This window comes from Mixophyes fleayi, chromosome 6, assembly GCF_038048845.1.
Source record: "Mixophyes fleayi isolate aMixFle1 chromosome 6, aMixFle1.hap1, whole genome shotgun sequence".
Lineage (NCBI taxonomy): Eukaryota > Metazoa > Chordata > Amphibia > Anura > Limnodynastidae > Mixophyes > Mixophyes fleayi.
The window spans coordinates 194,862,652-194,879,346 of record NC_134407.1 but is presented as its reverse complement, the minus strand read 5'-3'; the positions used below and the strand labels follow the sequence as shown (position 1 = coordinate 194,879,346).

Below are 16,695 nucleotides of genomic sequence, written 5' to 3'. Positions count from 1 at the left end.
AGTAGAGACTCAGTAATACATACCTAGATGCCCATGCTACATCCGGCATGGTATCTCTAACAATCTTGCCAGAGTCTGATAGCTGAGGGGTGTTCACAGACACTGCTGGACCACTGGGGAGAGAAGTGGGATCATTTGTACATTGCAAACCATCGAAAGTCAGGCTACACTATTAGTGTTAGTTTAGTAAAGGAAAGTAAGAATGTATGCCCCTGTCTGTATTATCACCAATTGTATAGCCCTATGCAATATACAATCATATAGTAGTTGGTAATAGTATTGTAATATAGCTGTTTACATATAATAGTAATAATTAGTAAATCACAAGCTACCAACATCTTCTGTAACATCGTAAATCCCATGGATAGAATTTGCAGATAACGTAAAGAATGGGAGATCTTAATTAGTATTATGTATACGTTATATATACACAATTTGGTAGGGGCCTCATTCCTAATTAGGAAAAATCCCTAATGGACTGGTTAGCCAAAAGCCTAACTGAGCTAATGAATCCGAGAATCAATTGTCACATTTTGTTTGAATCATCAACAAGTTTATACCCCTTTGGAGTTTTAACTACATTGTTCACAGATAGGTTTCCCTGTCCCCGTGGCAGTATGCCATGTAAATGCCATGATTTTGGAAGTAGTTAATGTTACAGAATTATTCTTATCATTTACACTTGGGAAATTGTTACCAATATCATTCTCTGGTAACCAAATATTATAGGAGTGTCCCATGTTATAAGGCCTTTATTTAAAAGTTTCCCCTTCCTTTTCTGACATAATACTTCCTCTTTGTTCACTAAACTAGGGGGTTATAATTGTTGGGTCTCGGTTAAGCTCACAGCCTCATTTAGTTCATTCATTCTGCCTTTAGAAGGGAACGGTTGAAGTTAGGGGTAATTTGTAATAATCCAAGCATACAAAGTTTGGTATGGGTATACGGGGGTGGGTTTAGGGTTCGTAATTGATACTATGGTGCACACATAACAATTGATTCACATCCGTATATATATGTTTTTCTGTCTGTACTGGACTTGGTGTCTGGGAGGCCTACAAGCAGTTAGATGAACTCCTCTATGTTTTCAGCCCACGGTCTCTGACAATTTATTTCTGATTACTGAGTAATGGCTATTAATAAGCCTGACACAGGAGGACTCTGTCTGCTCACGTGGAACATAAGAGGTCTAAAAGATAAAATAAAAATGAAATATTGTTCTGCATCAGATTAAAAAATAAGACCCCCGACATAGCATGTCTGGTCATACCATGCAGTACCCTTTCCAAACTCAAGAGGGTTATCAGCCTTTACTAGAAAAACAACTGAACTTTGTAACTGTATAGGTGTTATGTTTTTAAACTTGTTTTAATGAAATGCAATTACTTGTTCACAATATATCCAATCCTTTGTCTTGGTAGTACAAAGAACTGTGTAAATATAGGACAGCTAATAATCATATGGGCAGCATAGTGGCTTAGTGGTTAGCACTTCTGCCTCATAGCACTGGGGTCATGAGTTTGATCCCCGACCATGGCCTTATCTGTGTGGAGTTTGTATGTTCTCCCCGTGTTTGTGTGGGTTTCCTCCTGGTGCTCCGGTTTCCTCCCACACTCCAACAACATACTAGTAGATTAATTGGCTGCTATTAAATTAACCTTCGTCTCTCTCAGTCTTTGTGTGTGTGTGTTAGGGAATTTAGGCTGTAAGTTCCAATGGGGCAGAGACTGCGGAATTAGTGGCGCTATATAAATAGATGATGATGATATATTTGGCCAAATATTGCAGAAGAAACAACAATCGAACTGACCTGCTTCCAGAAGTCTCTTTTAGTTCAATGTGATTCTGGGCTTCCAACGTCTCCTGTTTCTGGGCTTTCTTCTGGGACAAGACAGAAGACAACCAATCATCTTCCTTATGCACAGTAGGAGTCTCTATCAGGCTGGCTCTTGGCTGGGGTGTGGGTCTATTATCCGTTTTTGCTGCAGCTGGTGAGCGGCCAGCAGAGCCGGGTGTCACAGCAGAGGATTGTAAAGGCTCTTTTAAAGGAAATGAAGGAGTAAAGTTTTGGTCATCCTCGTCTTTCAGACCCAACCAGTCTGCTCCACTCTTCTCACCCTGGGCTGGGCTCCGAACCATAGGGGTGGTGGAGTGAGATCTTGCATCAGACTTCAAGTTTTTATTACCATCTGCAGAAAATCTGTGCGGTGATAGAAGGATAAATGTTATTGCGACAATCTCACAAACAGAGAAGAGTGAAAAGAGTGAGACAGTATGTGAAAGAGGTATTGAGGGCAGAGACAGTGTAGGGGAACGAGTGTGTAGACAAAGGTCTACACACTTGTGGAATGTTCAGTATCTCTAGTACCTGACTGATGAACGTCGTGATGGACGTCTTTCTGGGCTGAATGCCACAGAGGGCTTGTAGGAGCCAAAAGCAAAGCCCTCATCACCCAGTGGATCCTCTCTCTCTGTCAAAGAATGTTCTCGTTATTTTCCATGTTCTGATGCACCCCTTATTATAACTTATTAAAGGGATTTGGTTTGTACTTACCATTAAATCCATTACTTTGATGTTATAGGGGGACACCAGAGATGGGTTATGTTGCACCCCCAAGGAGGCAGGGCACAGGAAAAAAATTCTGACTCCTCCTCTCCCCAATAATCCTCCTCTTCCCCTGCTCCTCCTCAGTTTACCACTAGCCCAGCAAGTGGGAACGACCAACAAGAGGAGCAGAGTAGCAAATAGATCCAGCATTCCTGGGTGGGTTGGTCTGTGCTTATTGTCAGGAAACAATGCAAAAATAAAAAAGTTAAAAATAAAAGTAAAAATGAAACTAGCGCCCAAGGCCACACTCCTGTACCAGGGCATTGGAAAAAAAACGAGGAGGAGCGATTAGATATAAGTGAGATTTTGACCCAGTTTCCTGGCTCCTAGAGGGTGCAACATAACCTGCAATATTAGCCCCCCAACTACAGAAGAAGACATTAAAATTTAGCATAGGGGAGAGTCTGTTCTTAATGTGCCCCGACTTCTGTTGATGTAGCTTAACCCAGAATGATGGGTGCCCCCAGATGGCAGTAGAAGAAATGAAAATTACACTTCTCTCACCTGGCATATTCTGGTACTTGGGGTCTAGTTTGAATTCTTTCTTCTCCCCAGTTGGTGGCCTCTCCAACAATTTGGCAGAAGTCCCCCTCCCTAGGAGCTCGTCTACTTGGGAACGTGCAGGTTTCGGAGCAGAGCTGAAAAATAAAAATATTCTTCATTCCACTGAACAAAGCAGAAACAACTATTATACCTTGTTGGTGCTTTATGATAATAGCAGTAGTTTATCAGAAGGTCTAAGATCAGAAGGGGTTTATTTTAGTTCTCCTGGATCATAAGACATTGCACACAGATTGCAGTTTAAAGAGAATTTAAAGTGACTAAGTGGAATTGTAGAGTTTACATTGACATTAAATTAATGTGTTAATCTATGTGTTTAACCTTGAAATATATTTCACCCTTACCCCTCTTCTTTCTGGGGACTTTGAGGACCGTCTTTGAATCCCAAAGAGTCCAAGATGTCATCAGTATCCGTCTCAAAGTTTACACCGTTTTTCTTGCGAGAATCTGGATGATGTCTTCTTGGACTCACTACTGATGAGATCTCTGGGACTATTACAAGAGAAGGAATTTACACACTATCCAGTAAATAAATAATGTAAAAGCATAGGGACACTGGAGGTGAATAACGATAATGAAAGTGATTCTCAAGGACTTACCCAAAGATCCTTATACTCCAGTCACACAAATATATTCTGAGGGCCAATGAGGTTATTGTAGTCCAAGTTGGCCAACAAAATACCATGCCTAGCCCGACACAATAGTATGACTTGATGAGAAATAAATTTGATCAGTATTGATCAGATGTTTTAAGGTCATGCACGTAAATATGACTACTTGATGACTTTATTAGAATAAGTGTTGTCTTTGGCTTACGGCACATCAAACTTATTCTAAAGTGATCACACTATTGTGTCGAGCTAGACATGGTTATTGTTGGCTAACTTGGTCTAAAATGACCACATTAGTCTTCAGAATACGTTTGTGTGACTACAGTATAAGGAACTCTGGATAAGTCTTTGAGAATCATTTTCATTATTATAAGAGGCTGCCCCTATGAGGAGCTGGTAGAGGCTTTAGACTGGGATGAGCTGAGAGGTCTGGTCTTTAAAGGATATAGACTGGGTTGAGTTGAGAAATCTGGTCTAATGAGTCTATATATCATGATTAGTGGAGAGATCTAAGGGTATATTTACTATGCAGCAGTTCCATAAAACCGCAGATTCCCAGCACTTTGAAGGCATTTTTTAAATGGCACTTTTATTAAAGACTTAGCCCAAGGGGTTTTGTCTTTAATAAAATTACTCTTTGAAGAAAATGCCTTCAAAGCACCAGGAATCGGCAGACTCATAGTAAATATGCCCCCTAGTTCGCTTAGGCCACAGTCTGTAATTGCTTTGACCCTGAGCCATGAACTTGCTTCTTATTACAGAGCATGTAAATAGCCTCAGAGACTATTGTTGTTCTCATTCTTCATCACCAACAAGTCTGTGTGTCCCTAGTCCTGACAATTGTAGGTACAGAACGAATTGTAGCTTATTATACCATCCAAATGACCACAGCAACACAGAGCATGACAGGATACAATTGTGCTGATCTTGTGGGAGTCCATGACCTGCCCACTGGTGTAAGACAGGGCTTAGACAGCAGTAGTGTCATTATGTGTGGATGTGAAGACAAGAATGGAAGCAAGCAGGAAGCCACAGAACACTGGATGCCTTTCTTTACATCTCTTCTTGTTAATTTAGTGTTCTATAGAGCCTTGCGGAACAGCTCAGGATTCATGCAAGAAGCTGAACCTTCCACCCATGGAATTTTATAAAATGTCCTGTTGTTTCCAGTGACATTTTATAAACATTGCTATAACATTTTTGTTAAGTTTATATTTTTACCGTTGTCATGAATTTTACTAGACAGTGCAAATTAAAAACAAAATCAAACACTTTTACAAGTAAAAAATAAATAAATGAAACATGACTTAACTGAAAAGGAAGAATAACAAATCGCAAATTAAAAGTCAACAGAATCAACTACATTTTTTATGTAGCAGTACAGTAATTTACACACTATGGGCTAAACTGCGGGTTTGGAAAAGTGGAGATGTTGCCTGAAACAACCAATCAGATTCTAGCTATCATATTGTAATATGTACTAAATAAATGCTAACTAGAATCTGATTGGTTGCTATAGGCAACATCTACACTTTTTAAAACCCGCAGTTTAGTAAATGTAGCCCTATGGCTTTTTATCAGCCAACAGGGCAGAAAAGGGTCATTCGTAGTTCGTCACCTCTCATAGTCAGGCTACCAGGGATGTCCAGCAATGCAAACACTAGGACAGACAAGGCTACTACTAAGAATAATACGTTTGTCACCAGTAAGACTACAATAAAATGTCAGAGTCCATCTCCTCTGCAACTAGAATGCTTTATGTCTCACTCAGTCAAGTAACAATGGTTTTGCTATGTGGAACAATTAAGTGTTTTACTGTTATCCACCAGATCCCTTACCATTGGTTGTCACAGGGGCTTGTTCGGGGACAGATTTAGGTCCTGCAGTTTCTGTCTTCTTACCAAGTCCGATATCTCCATCAGACAGGATGCCCTCAAGTGGGTCATCTAGGTCTTTGGCCCAAAAATGGAACAGAAAACACGATGTCACAAACATTACTTGAACAGAATGCAGGGGAGCAGCTTTTTACTCTAGAATGTCTATTTTAGTTCCACAAAATTAAAGATCCAAAGAATAAATCACATATACCTAAAATAATTTTGAAAAGGTCTCAAGTCAGACAAAACGCATCAGCAGAACTAGAAGCTGATTTATGGGGTGTGAAGTAAACTTGTCCTGCAGCAGCTCAGAATTACTTACAAATCAAGAGAAATCCATCCCATTTATAAACACTATTTGAATTAAGGTTAAGGCTACCTTCCTCTCAGAAGGAGAGTGCTATCTAAATTCTGAGACCCAGTTTTGATATACACAAGACCGGTTGATTTAACTCCTGAGATATAATGTGCTACTGAGATCCAGGATCCAGAAGGATTCATCGGAAAGTCCTAAAGGGGCTCGGAGTTCAAGAGAGACTGTTCCTTTGTACTAGTTTCCGATCACTATTATTGTAAATTATAGTGTCAATAATATTTTTTTTTCTATGTTAGTGCATATGTTGTTGTTTTTACTATTTTTTAAATGTTCATTTTCATGGTTTTAAAAAAATTATTTAATAAACATTTTATTAAAGTCATTCCTCTGTTATGAATCATTCTGCCATATTGACTGTTTGTGACTTAGTTTAGGTATACATGAGAGCTGTTTTTGAGTGCTTTTTCGTTTTTAGTGAAACTGCAACTACTTTTTGCGAAGAGCTGCTGGAGATTTAAACATTTTAGTTTACTAGATATTTTTGTTATTTTTTATGGATATATGGTTAGCTTAGTTTTTTACAACTTTTCTATTAATTTTGTCATTTTGTGTATTTAGCGCCTGAATATGGTTTGTTTTATTATTTTTTTTTATAAAATTAAAGATGAAACTATAGGTGCCCATGTAAACATGTTGCCTGCCTTTTATTTATAAATGCTCCAAATTATGGACAATTATTTCTTGCTTTGCCTTTAACTTACGTTAAATCTCTTTCTCTGAATCCATCTGGGGGACACTGCTAAAATGGGGTCATATGAGGGCCCATGGAGTTGGCACTGAAATAGTTAAGAACTAAACTTGCTGTTGACTCCTCCCCTCTGCAACCCTTACAGACCTCAGTGTAATATTAAAGCCCCAAGACTTTAGTATTACACTGTAGTACGAGATACTAGTCCAGGTAAGAAGTTTTTAAATCTGCTTGAACCAATCAGCAGATTTAAAAACAGCCTGGACTAGTATCTCTGAGGAAACCAGAATTAACTGTGGAGAAATGCGTCACCTGATTTACCATTTTATGGTTATTGTAATTTTGGAGTTACAAGCATTTCTGTGCTCATTGTTTGATTTACAAAGAAAGCAGGATAGATTTGGATCCTAACACCTGACCAGACTGCTGTGCCTTAAGAAGAGATATCACCCACATCACCGGCATCAGAATTAGGGTTCCATTATACATCCTCCACCCCCAGGAGGAGAGTATAGCAAACTGCTATTTTTTCCCTGTTATTAAGATCAGATGAAACGTCACCAACTAAGCTGGGTAATAGGATGACTATTTCAGCGAGTACAACCCATAGAGGGTGGTGTGTGGACTGCTACTTCCATGTATGTTTAGACAAGCATTGACAATATTGCTATTATAGGAGGCTTGTTTACATAAACATTTTAAGAGGGACTTGTAGTTCCGTAACTATCTTTTATCCGTGGGATAGAAGATTCATATGGCACAGAAAATAAATAATCTCTACGGATCGCTGTTAAGGTCAAAGAATTTTACATGTATCCAACCAATTACAGCAGTAATGGATATTTTCAATGATTCTATCTAATGTTCACCATCGAGCTGTACATTTTCACACTGTTATACATCTTTTTTTATTTCAGCCTTCAAGTGAACAACCGCTTGTTTCTCCATTTTTATAGTTAACTTATAATTTGTTTTATGGTTGTATTAGATACAATTGGATTTAATAAAATGTTTTAATGGATTGTGTTGGTGGTATATATCTGCTGAGGAGACGATTTGCTTGCGCTTCCATTTTTCAGTCTATCTACTTTGCATTAAGATTGATCACACAACAATCTCTATAGGGAGCTGCATAATTTCTTCCTATCGACAATAAAGTGGTGACTACAAATCTATGTAATTTTTATGTGACTTATGTGATTATAATAATTATTCAGTTGTAAACTATTAAAATCAGCGCTCAGGGATATCCTATCTTTGGAATCGGTGGGAACCTGGTAATTGTGAAGTGACGCCATCAGATCCAGATCCGGAAGGCCCATCTCCGGACCAGATCCTAGAAGACTTGGGGATGCAAGGATTACTCTCCCAGGAGGATTGCATGACTGCTGAGATAATCTGCCTCTCAATTGTCCACCTCGGGATTGAACACTGACAATATTGCTGGGACAAATGTCTCTGCCCATGACAAAATCTGAGTCGCCACCTGCATGGTGCCAGCACTTTTTGTTCCTCCCCAACGGTTTATGTATGCCACGGCCGTGGCATTGTTCGATTGAAGCAGACTGATTTCCCTTGTAGGAACGATTGCATTCCCTGAAGGGCTAGAAGGATAGCCTTCAGTTCTAAGACATTGATCGGCAGGGAGGCATCCCTGCTCGACCAAAGACCCTGTAGGCGAAGCTGGAGAACCACCACTTCCCAGCCCAGAAGACCGGCATCCGTGGTCACCAACATCCATGACCTTGGCACAAAGGACTGATTCATCGTCAAATGATCTGGACTCAGCCACCAAAAAAGGAATTTTCGAGTCTCTGTGGATAATATGATCCACTGAGAGTTGCATTGGGGACCCAGACCACTGCCGTAAGGGATCCCACTGGAAGGTGCGAGAGTGAATACGTCTGTAGGGAAGCATCTCGAAGGTCGATACCATATGTCCCAGGAGCTTCATGCCTAAGAGTATGGAGGGATGAGGATGATTGAGCATTCTCCGTACAGAAATCTGAAGAGCGCGAGCCTTGGGCACAGGAAGTAAAATTCTCTGCTGTCTGGTGTCCACGAGAAGGCCTAAGATAATCATCCTTGACAGGAAACTAACTGGGATTTAGGATAATTGATTATCCACCCGTGGTGTTCCAGGACCCGAATAGTGACGGTCAGATGTTGTTCCAGGAGGTGACTCGACGAAGCCTTAAAGAGTAATTCGTCCAAGTAGGGAACGATATTTACTCCCAGGCAGGGCCGTCTCTTCCATAGGGCAAGATGGGCAGGTGCCCAGGGGCCCTGCAGCCCAGGGGGCCCATCAGAAGCAGCTAAAAAAAAAAGTTCCTGAAAAAAAGAAGAAAATACTTACCTTGCTCTCAGCTGGCGATCCGGCTCCCTTCCTGGTCTCCTCCTCCGTGCTGTGCTCGCAGTGCATGTCGGGCGTGACATCATCACGCCCGCCCGACATCCACTGCGGAGCGCAGCACGGAGGAGGAGACCAGGGAGGGAGCCGAATCGCCAGCTGAGAGCAAGTAATTTCTTCTTTTTTTCAGGAACTTTTTTCTCTCGCTGCCTCTGACGGGCCCCCTGGGCTGCAGGGCCCATATATATAATCTTTTTCTTTTTTTTTTAATATATATATAGGGGCCCCGGTGCACTGCTTTACCCGGGGGCCCCAAATGTTGTTAAGAGGGCCCTGCTCCCAGGGAATGCAGACGTGCTGCCATGACTGCCATAATCTTCGTGAATACTCTTGGTGCAGTGGAAAAAGCAAAGGTAAGCGCCCTGAAATGAAAAATCGGAGCTTCTTAACTTGTCCACTTAGAGGTGTTGATTGAGGCCCTTGAGATTCAAGATCTGATCGAAATAAACCATCTGGTTTGAGAACGAAGAAAAGATTGGAATAGAACCCTGGCCCTTCTGTGACTCCGAGACTTGGCAGATAAATCCAGCGGAAAGAAGAGAAGTGACAGATTGAAGCAGGTCCTCAGAGATCTATGATGTCTTCTCTGGACACGATCCCTAAAAACCAATTATCCCGAGAAGACACCGCCCACTGGCCTTTGAATAACGGTAGGCGACCCCATACCCACGCAGCCTTGAGGAGAGGGGGATCCCGTCATGCTGACAGTTTGTCCGGGACTTTTGAAAACCGGATGTCTCTTGGAATAGGAACCTCTGCCCATGTGGGATTGTTTCCGGGCCGCAAGAGGTCTACCTCTAATGGAGGACTGACCATCTGGACGAAGGATTCCCCTGAAAGGGCTGACAAAAGGATCCAAATCTAGGCGTTCTAAGTTTTGGAACATTCATTGGAAAGAAGGTACTCTTACCTCCCCATAGCCTGTCAAATCATATTCTCCAATTGTTGTCCAAAAACCACCGACCCAGAATACGGTAAAGCCTCTAAAGACTTCTTAGATTCCACATCCGCATCCCAGGATCGAAGCCAAAGTGTCCTCCTGGCAGCCACTGCCAAAGCGGATACCGAAGATGAAATAGAGGATGCATTTTGACCTGCCTCATAAAGATAACCTGAAGCTTCCTTCAAATGGAGAGCCAGGGGAAGCAATTCAGAATCATGTAAACATACTGTCAATTTGTCAGCCCAGGTTTCCATAGCTCTGGCGATCCATGCGGATGAGAACATAGGTCTGAACGAGGTACCTACCGCAATAAAGATGGCTTTGAGAAATCCTTTAATTTTTCGGTCCGTGGGATCCTGAAAGACCGCCGAACTAGAGACAGGCAATTTGATATGGCGGGCCAACCGAGCTACTGGAACTATTGTTCCTGCAGAGGATAGAGGTTAACAAACATGCGAGGAATAGCAAACTCGCAGTCCGCTTGTTTTCAAGCGGATTCAACTATGTCTGTTAGTTCCGCTAATGATGGAAAACACACACTTTTAAAAAGACGCTGGTCAGAGTAGCCCTAGTCTTCTAATTCCACAAAGTCCAAGGCTTAACAGACCAAAAACACCAAGTATGCCTTGGTTTCTAGAAGTTTCATCCCAGTCTTCCCACTGGGTGGAGTCAGAATTCTCCATGAGTTCCCCTTCTTCCTCTGAAGACCCTTATGAGTCAGAGACAGAAAGTAATGTGTGAGAGGACTGAGCACGCTTGGCTCTGGGAGTGAAGAGTCTAGGGGGCAATTGTTTCCCTAATGAAATGAACCAAGCAGATTCCCCTGAGTAACCTAGGAAGAGGGAGTCAGAACCTGGGGCACAGCCTCCGCAATTGCCTACAAAGAAGGTGTCACAACCACCTCTGCAGAGGCTGCTGTTGTGGAACCTGTCGTTGAGGTGAAAAAAACTGCTTGGGTCTCTGCCTGGCGATTAATGAGTTTGTGTGAGCATTGTTCCAGACTGTGCCAGAGAAGAAACCCACACCGGTTTCTCCGAAGACAGCATAGCCACCCCCTGCTCTGCCTTGACCCGTGTTTCCATCTCACACTGTGCACAAAGTGCCCCCTGGTCAGTCTGTTCAACAGGAATTTTGCTTGTACATTTGGAACAGGAATAAAATTTAACCCGGGCAGATTTCCCCTTGTCTGACATATTAATTGACTAGTAAGGAGCAACAATACACAGAAGAAGTGCAGGCAACAAACACACACACACACACACACAGTGGCTAAACAGAGTAGGATACGTGTTCTGGCTCTGAGTCCCAAAACCGCACCCAACAATAAGCCTCTGTATCAGGTGTGAAGTATGTGTTTCAGGCTGTACTCCTAATTTAAGTAACCTGTACACAAATTATTTGTATATAGATTTGTAAATATATCCAGTTCTAGTCACTTACCGTCAAGGGAGAATTTCCTGTTTAGACTGGCTCGGCGGCCCACAGGTGCAGACAACTGCTTTGTCTCGCTTTCAGGAGCAGAGTTCACTGTTACATGGGAGATGGACAGGATTTAAAGGTTATGGACACTGGTCACTTACTTCATCCCTTAATCATTTTATATATAAACTATCATCATTATCTTGGGGGAAAAGAAAAGTTAAAGCATAGTTCTATGCACAGATGAAAGATTTACTTCACTTTGTCACCAGAGCCCCTCCTCCAACTCGCAGGAGTGTGAGGTCCCACGCAAGAGAACTCTGCAAAGTCGCAATACTCACAACCACCAGTGCTGTGCAGAATTTTTTCCCCATGTCAACAATGAGGAATGTCAAAACGGTGGCTCTGTGTAATCCACACCTGTGTCAGAAACAAATAAAGCTCTGCTTGCACCTCCTTTCTCTATTATTGACGATGTGAATCGATGATCAAGAGTAGCACTGGCAGGTGTGAGCATGCTAGGGACAATTACAGTTCTCCAACAGTGAGTACAAAATAGGATTTTTGTACTCACCGTAAAATCCTTTTCTAGTAGTCCATTGGGGGACACTGCTAGATATAGGGGTATAGTAGGTGGTTCCAGGAGTTAAGGCGCTTAAACAGTTAAATTTTTGAGTGTAGCTCCACTCCTACTGTACCCCTCCCACAGGAAAGAGTATTCAGTTTATGTGTAACAAAGCCTGAAGGAGGGCCGAAAATAGGTTAACCAACAACAAACACAGTCAACACAACAAACACTCAGAGCAAGGGTGGGCGCACAGTGTCCCACAATGGATACGAGAAAGGGATTTTACGGTGAGTACAAAAAATCCTAATTTCGCTTGCGTTCTATTGGGGGACACTGCTAGACATAGGGCACATAACAAAGCTGCCTCTAAGAGAAGGACTGCTCTGACACCGCTGCACGCAAAACCGTACACCCAAAGTCATCATCCTGGGATGCAACCTGTAGAATTTCTCAAAGGTGTGCACAGACGACCACATAGCTGCCAGGCACAGCTGTTCGATTGAAACTCCGTAACGCGCCGCCCAGGAGCACCCACAGTCCTGGCCGAATAAGCTGACAAACCTCCTGGCACCATCCTATCTGACTCGTATAAGTCAGTTTGATGGTGGAAGTGATCCATTGAGCTAAAAGACACCTTGGAGGTCGGCCGGTCAACCGCATCTGTACGCATCAAACAGCACAAAGAGATCTGTGATTTTGCGAAGTCCCACAGTGTGGTCTATATAGCACCTAAGAGCCCAGACCACGTCCAAAAGTAACAATGACTGATTCAAAGGCAGAGAACTCGGAAAGAAGGCAGGAACTACAATTTACTGATTCAAATGGAAGCAAGAAACAACTTTAGGAACAAAGGAGGGCTTAGTGCGAAGCACTGCCCAGTCCGCATGAAAAACAAGGAAGAGGGGAATACAAGACAACGCCCCCAACTCAAATACTCGTTGTGCCGAAGACACCGCCAGTAGAAAAGCCCCTTTCCAAGTGAGATACCGAAGATCCACAGAATCTAAAAGTTCAAATGGTTCTTTGACCAACGGCTGAAGAACCAAGTTCAGATCCCATGGCTCCAATGGATGTACAAACAGGGGAAGAGCATGAAGCGCCCCTTGTAAGAAAGTGTGACCTTTCTGCAAGAAGGCCAACTTGCGCTGGAAATAACACTGAAACCTGCAACTTTAAGCATACTAAACGCAATCCCTTGTCTAAGCCTGCCTGAAGGAAAGCAAGCAACCTGGAAAGGTTGAAACGAAATGTGTGAAAATGATTTATTTCACATCAAAGAACCTATGCCTATATGCCTTCCAGACTCTATAATAGTTAGCAGTAGAATAAGGCTTCCTGGCTTTTATCATGGTTTTTACCACTGCTGCAGAAAACCCCTTGGCTGTCAGAATCATGGTTTCAATAGCCACGCCATCAAAGCCAGACGCCCTAACGAGTAGCAGGGAAGAGGACCTTGTGCGAGTAAGTTCGGTCGGAGAGGCAATCTGAACAGAGGTTCTATTGCCATTCCGAGAAGGTCCGAGTACCAAGCTTGGCAAGGCCAGTCTGGAACCACACCAAGATGGCCATCATCTGTTCCCTCTTCAACTTTTTTAGAACCTGTGGGAGCATGGGAAGTTGAGGAAATAGGTAGACCACGTGAAACCACCATGAAATCACCATGGCGAACACGAATCCTGCGACAGGATCCCTGGATTCTGCGCAGAAGAGAGGAACCTTGAAGTTTAACTGAGACGCCATCAGAACTATGTCTGGGTGATCCCATCATTTGACTAGGAGATTGAACACCTCCTGAAGAAGGCACCCTTCCCCTGGATGACCTTGTTGCAGCTTAGATAATCGGCCTCCCAGTTGTCTACTCCAGGAATGAAAATTGACGAGAGTACTGGAATTTGCCCCTCCGCCACAACATTATCCTGGTCGATTCCTTTATAGCCCTGATGGTGCCGCCCTGATGGCTTAGGTATGTGACTGCTGTTGCATGTCTGACTGAACTCTTGCCGGCTTTCCTTGCAGAAAGCTCTCTGTGCCTGGACCAGAACACTGTATATTGCTCGCAGTTCCAGTACATTGATAGGGAGAGATGTCTTCAGAGGTTCCCACAAACCCTGAAATCTGAGAGTTGAGATGAACCCTCCCCATCCCAACAAACTGGTTTCTGTGGTCACAACTGTCCACTCCCACATTTGGAAATAGCGTTCCTTGGAGAGGTGAGACCTGTCCAGCACCAGGTGACGGACTGGCGCACTGGAGAGGATAGTCTGCCTGTCCAGATGAAGAAGGGATTTTGTCCAATTTCACAGGAGTTCCCACTGAAGCACCCGCGAGTGGAACTTTGCATAGAGCACTGCCTCGAAGACTGAGAACATGGTGTCCAGCAACTTCATGCACCGAAGCAAAGACACGTCTTGTTTTCTCAAGAAAGGGAGGAACACTTTCAGATACCTGGTGTCAAAATCAAGACCTAAAAAGCGCATTCTCAGCACTGGGATCAGTGAAGACTTTGGAAGATTGATTATCCAACCATGAGCTTCTAGGAAGGACATGGTTGTCTGAATGTGATGGGACAGAGTATGGAAGGATGATGCTTTCAGAAGTAGGTTGTCCAATGTAAGGTACTACAGTGATACCTTGTGAACGGAGAAGGGCCTTCATTATAGCCATCACCTTGGTGAAAACTCTTGGGTTGGTGGCCAGACCAAACGGTAACTCCCTGAACTGGTAGTGATGCTCTCTTCTAACCAAAGCGCAGTAAGCACTGATGACCCTGCCAAATGGGGACATGAAGGGAAGCATCCTTTATGTCCAGAGACGCCATGAATTCTACCAGGTCCATGGCCGCAATAACCGACCTGAGAGATTCCATCTCGACACCCAGGACTCGGATCAACTGGTTGAGAGTCTTTAGAGTTAGAATTGGCCTGGAAGAGCAGTCTAACTGTGAGACAAGGTAGAGGTTGGAGAAAAACACCAAAGCCCTTTCCAGTGCTGGGACTGGAATGATTACTCCCGAATTCAGCAATTTCTGGATGCTACTTAAAGTGCTCTGCACCAGAGCCCACAGGCTGGAAGCCCTGTTGTGAAAAATCATCAACAATGGAAGTGTGGCAGCTCTATGATCTAACCCCTCATGACAATGCCCCTGAGTCAGGGGTCGAACGATGATTCCAGCCACTTGTAACAAAACAATAGTTGACGCGCTCCCACCACATCTCTGTGTTGCTGGAGCGCAGTCCCCACCAGTGTTCTGTGTGCATGTATGGTGTGTTTTTTTACATAGAGCAGCACCATTACAGTAACAGGCCCTAATGGTGGTGAAGTTCACAAAGGTTAACTCCCCCTGTTTTCCCAGGCTTTCTGAAGCTCAGTAGCCATTTTCCCTGGGGACAACCTATAGATATAGGGGCAGAATCAATTGGCTGTGATGTTCCTGAGAACATCGCGGCCGCACTTTATTATCGTTTATACGGCAAAAAGTAGCGTTTACATTATCTCACACTTCTATGGGCAAAAGTGAGCGGTAATTTCACCCCAAAAAAAATTGCAGCGCAGTGTCTCACGCCAGTTCCGGGAATTTTTTTTTAGAATTGAATCTGCCCCATAAAGTGATTTAGCATATTCTATATATCTATTGTGTGATTGTGTTGTTTTCACTACTGTACTCCTTGTGGGATACGTTGCAGAGTACATTTAGGTTTCACATACAGCTGATACATATTTTTATATATACATAGTGATACAGCTTCACCCTAATACAGTTATAGGGGTGTTTATACTGTCAGACCCTTCTTTCATAGATTGTTCTACAGTGTGTCTCTCATTCTCTTTATGTTTTGTCAGAAAAAAGTGACCAGTTCCAAGTCCAAAGCTGTTCCTGTGATTTTTTTCACCTGTTCCAGGTGTGAATCCAAATTGCTTGGTAGACGGTAAGACCCGGTGGGCCTGTGCACTGTTTGTGAGTCCAAAGACCTGGGGAAGCGCTCATCTGCGAGTTCAGCTGACAATGTGGAACTAGTCTGGGCCAAGGAGCTGGTACATTCCATTGCAGAATTAAAGAGAGACAACCCACGAGGGGCTAGACAGCACAAACGCTAAGGTCTCCCTCTTCTGCATGATTTGGCGGATTCTGACATGGATCCATGAACTTCAGGACGATTTAGACTATGAGGATCTGTCCACTTGGAAGGAAGATCTCTCTAGCAGACAGGGAAAGGAGGATCTGATCCTGGCGGTAAGGCCGCTTCTTAATATCTCTGATGTGGAACAAACATCACAGGCTTCCATGTCCAAAAGGGCAAAGAAAAGAACTGTATCGGCTTTATTACCCCTTTCCGGATTCGGAGGTGGTGTAATGGAAGACTAATCTCAGTACAGATGCTGCACATTTGGCAAAGTCTACTATCATTCCATCGCCAAGTGCGGCTAGCCTCAAATACCTTACTGACAAAAAGTGTGAAGGGACTATAAAATCCATTTATTTAGCGTCTGGGGCTTCCCTGCGCCCAGTTATGGCGGCGGCAGGGGTCGTTAAGGTCGTTGAAAATGGGCTACAGCCCTTCATGACGGCATTCAGTATGGAATGGCTAGAACTGATCTGGATCCTCTAGCAAAAAATATTAAAGATGCTGCAGAGT

The 16,695-nt window shown here is 43.2% G+C and overlaps 1 protein-coding gene across 1 annotated transcript in view; it reads right to left on the bottom strand.

The window, feature by feature from the left end:
* The window catches only part of FBF1 (Fas binding factor 1), a 67,256-nt gene that overhangs the window by 37,576 nt on the left and 12,985 nt on the right, over nt 1-16,695 (bottom strand). Inside the window, exons 8-14 of the mRNA XM_075177807.1 lie at nt 11,515-11,601; nt 5,619-5,732; nt 3,514-3,661; nt 3,113-3,246; nt 2,369-2,471; nt 1,811-2,200; nt 24-113 (exon numbers count right to left, since the gene is read on the bottom strand). Coding sequence (XP_075033908.1) covers nt 24-113; nt 1,811-2,200; nt 2,369-2,471; nt 3,113-3,246; nt 3,514-3,661; nt 5,619-5,732; nt 11,515-11,601 — 1,066 coding nt within the window. The remainder of the gene's footprint in view (nt 1-23; nt 114-1,810; nt 2,201-2,368; nt 2,472-3,112; nt 3,247-3,513; nt 3,662-5,618; nt 5,733-11,514; nt 11,602-16,695) is intronic.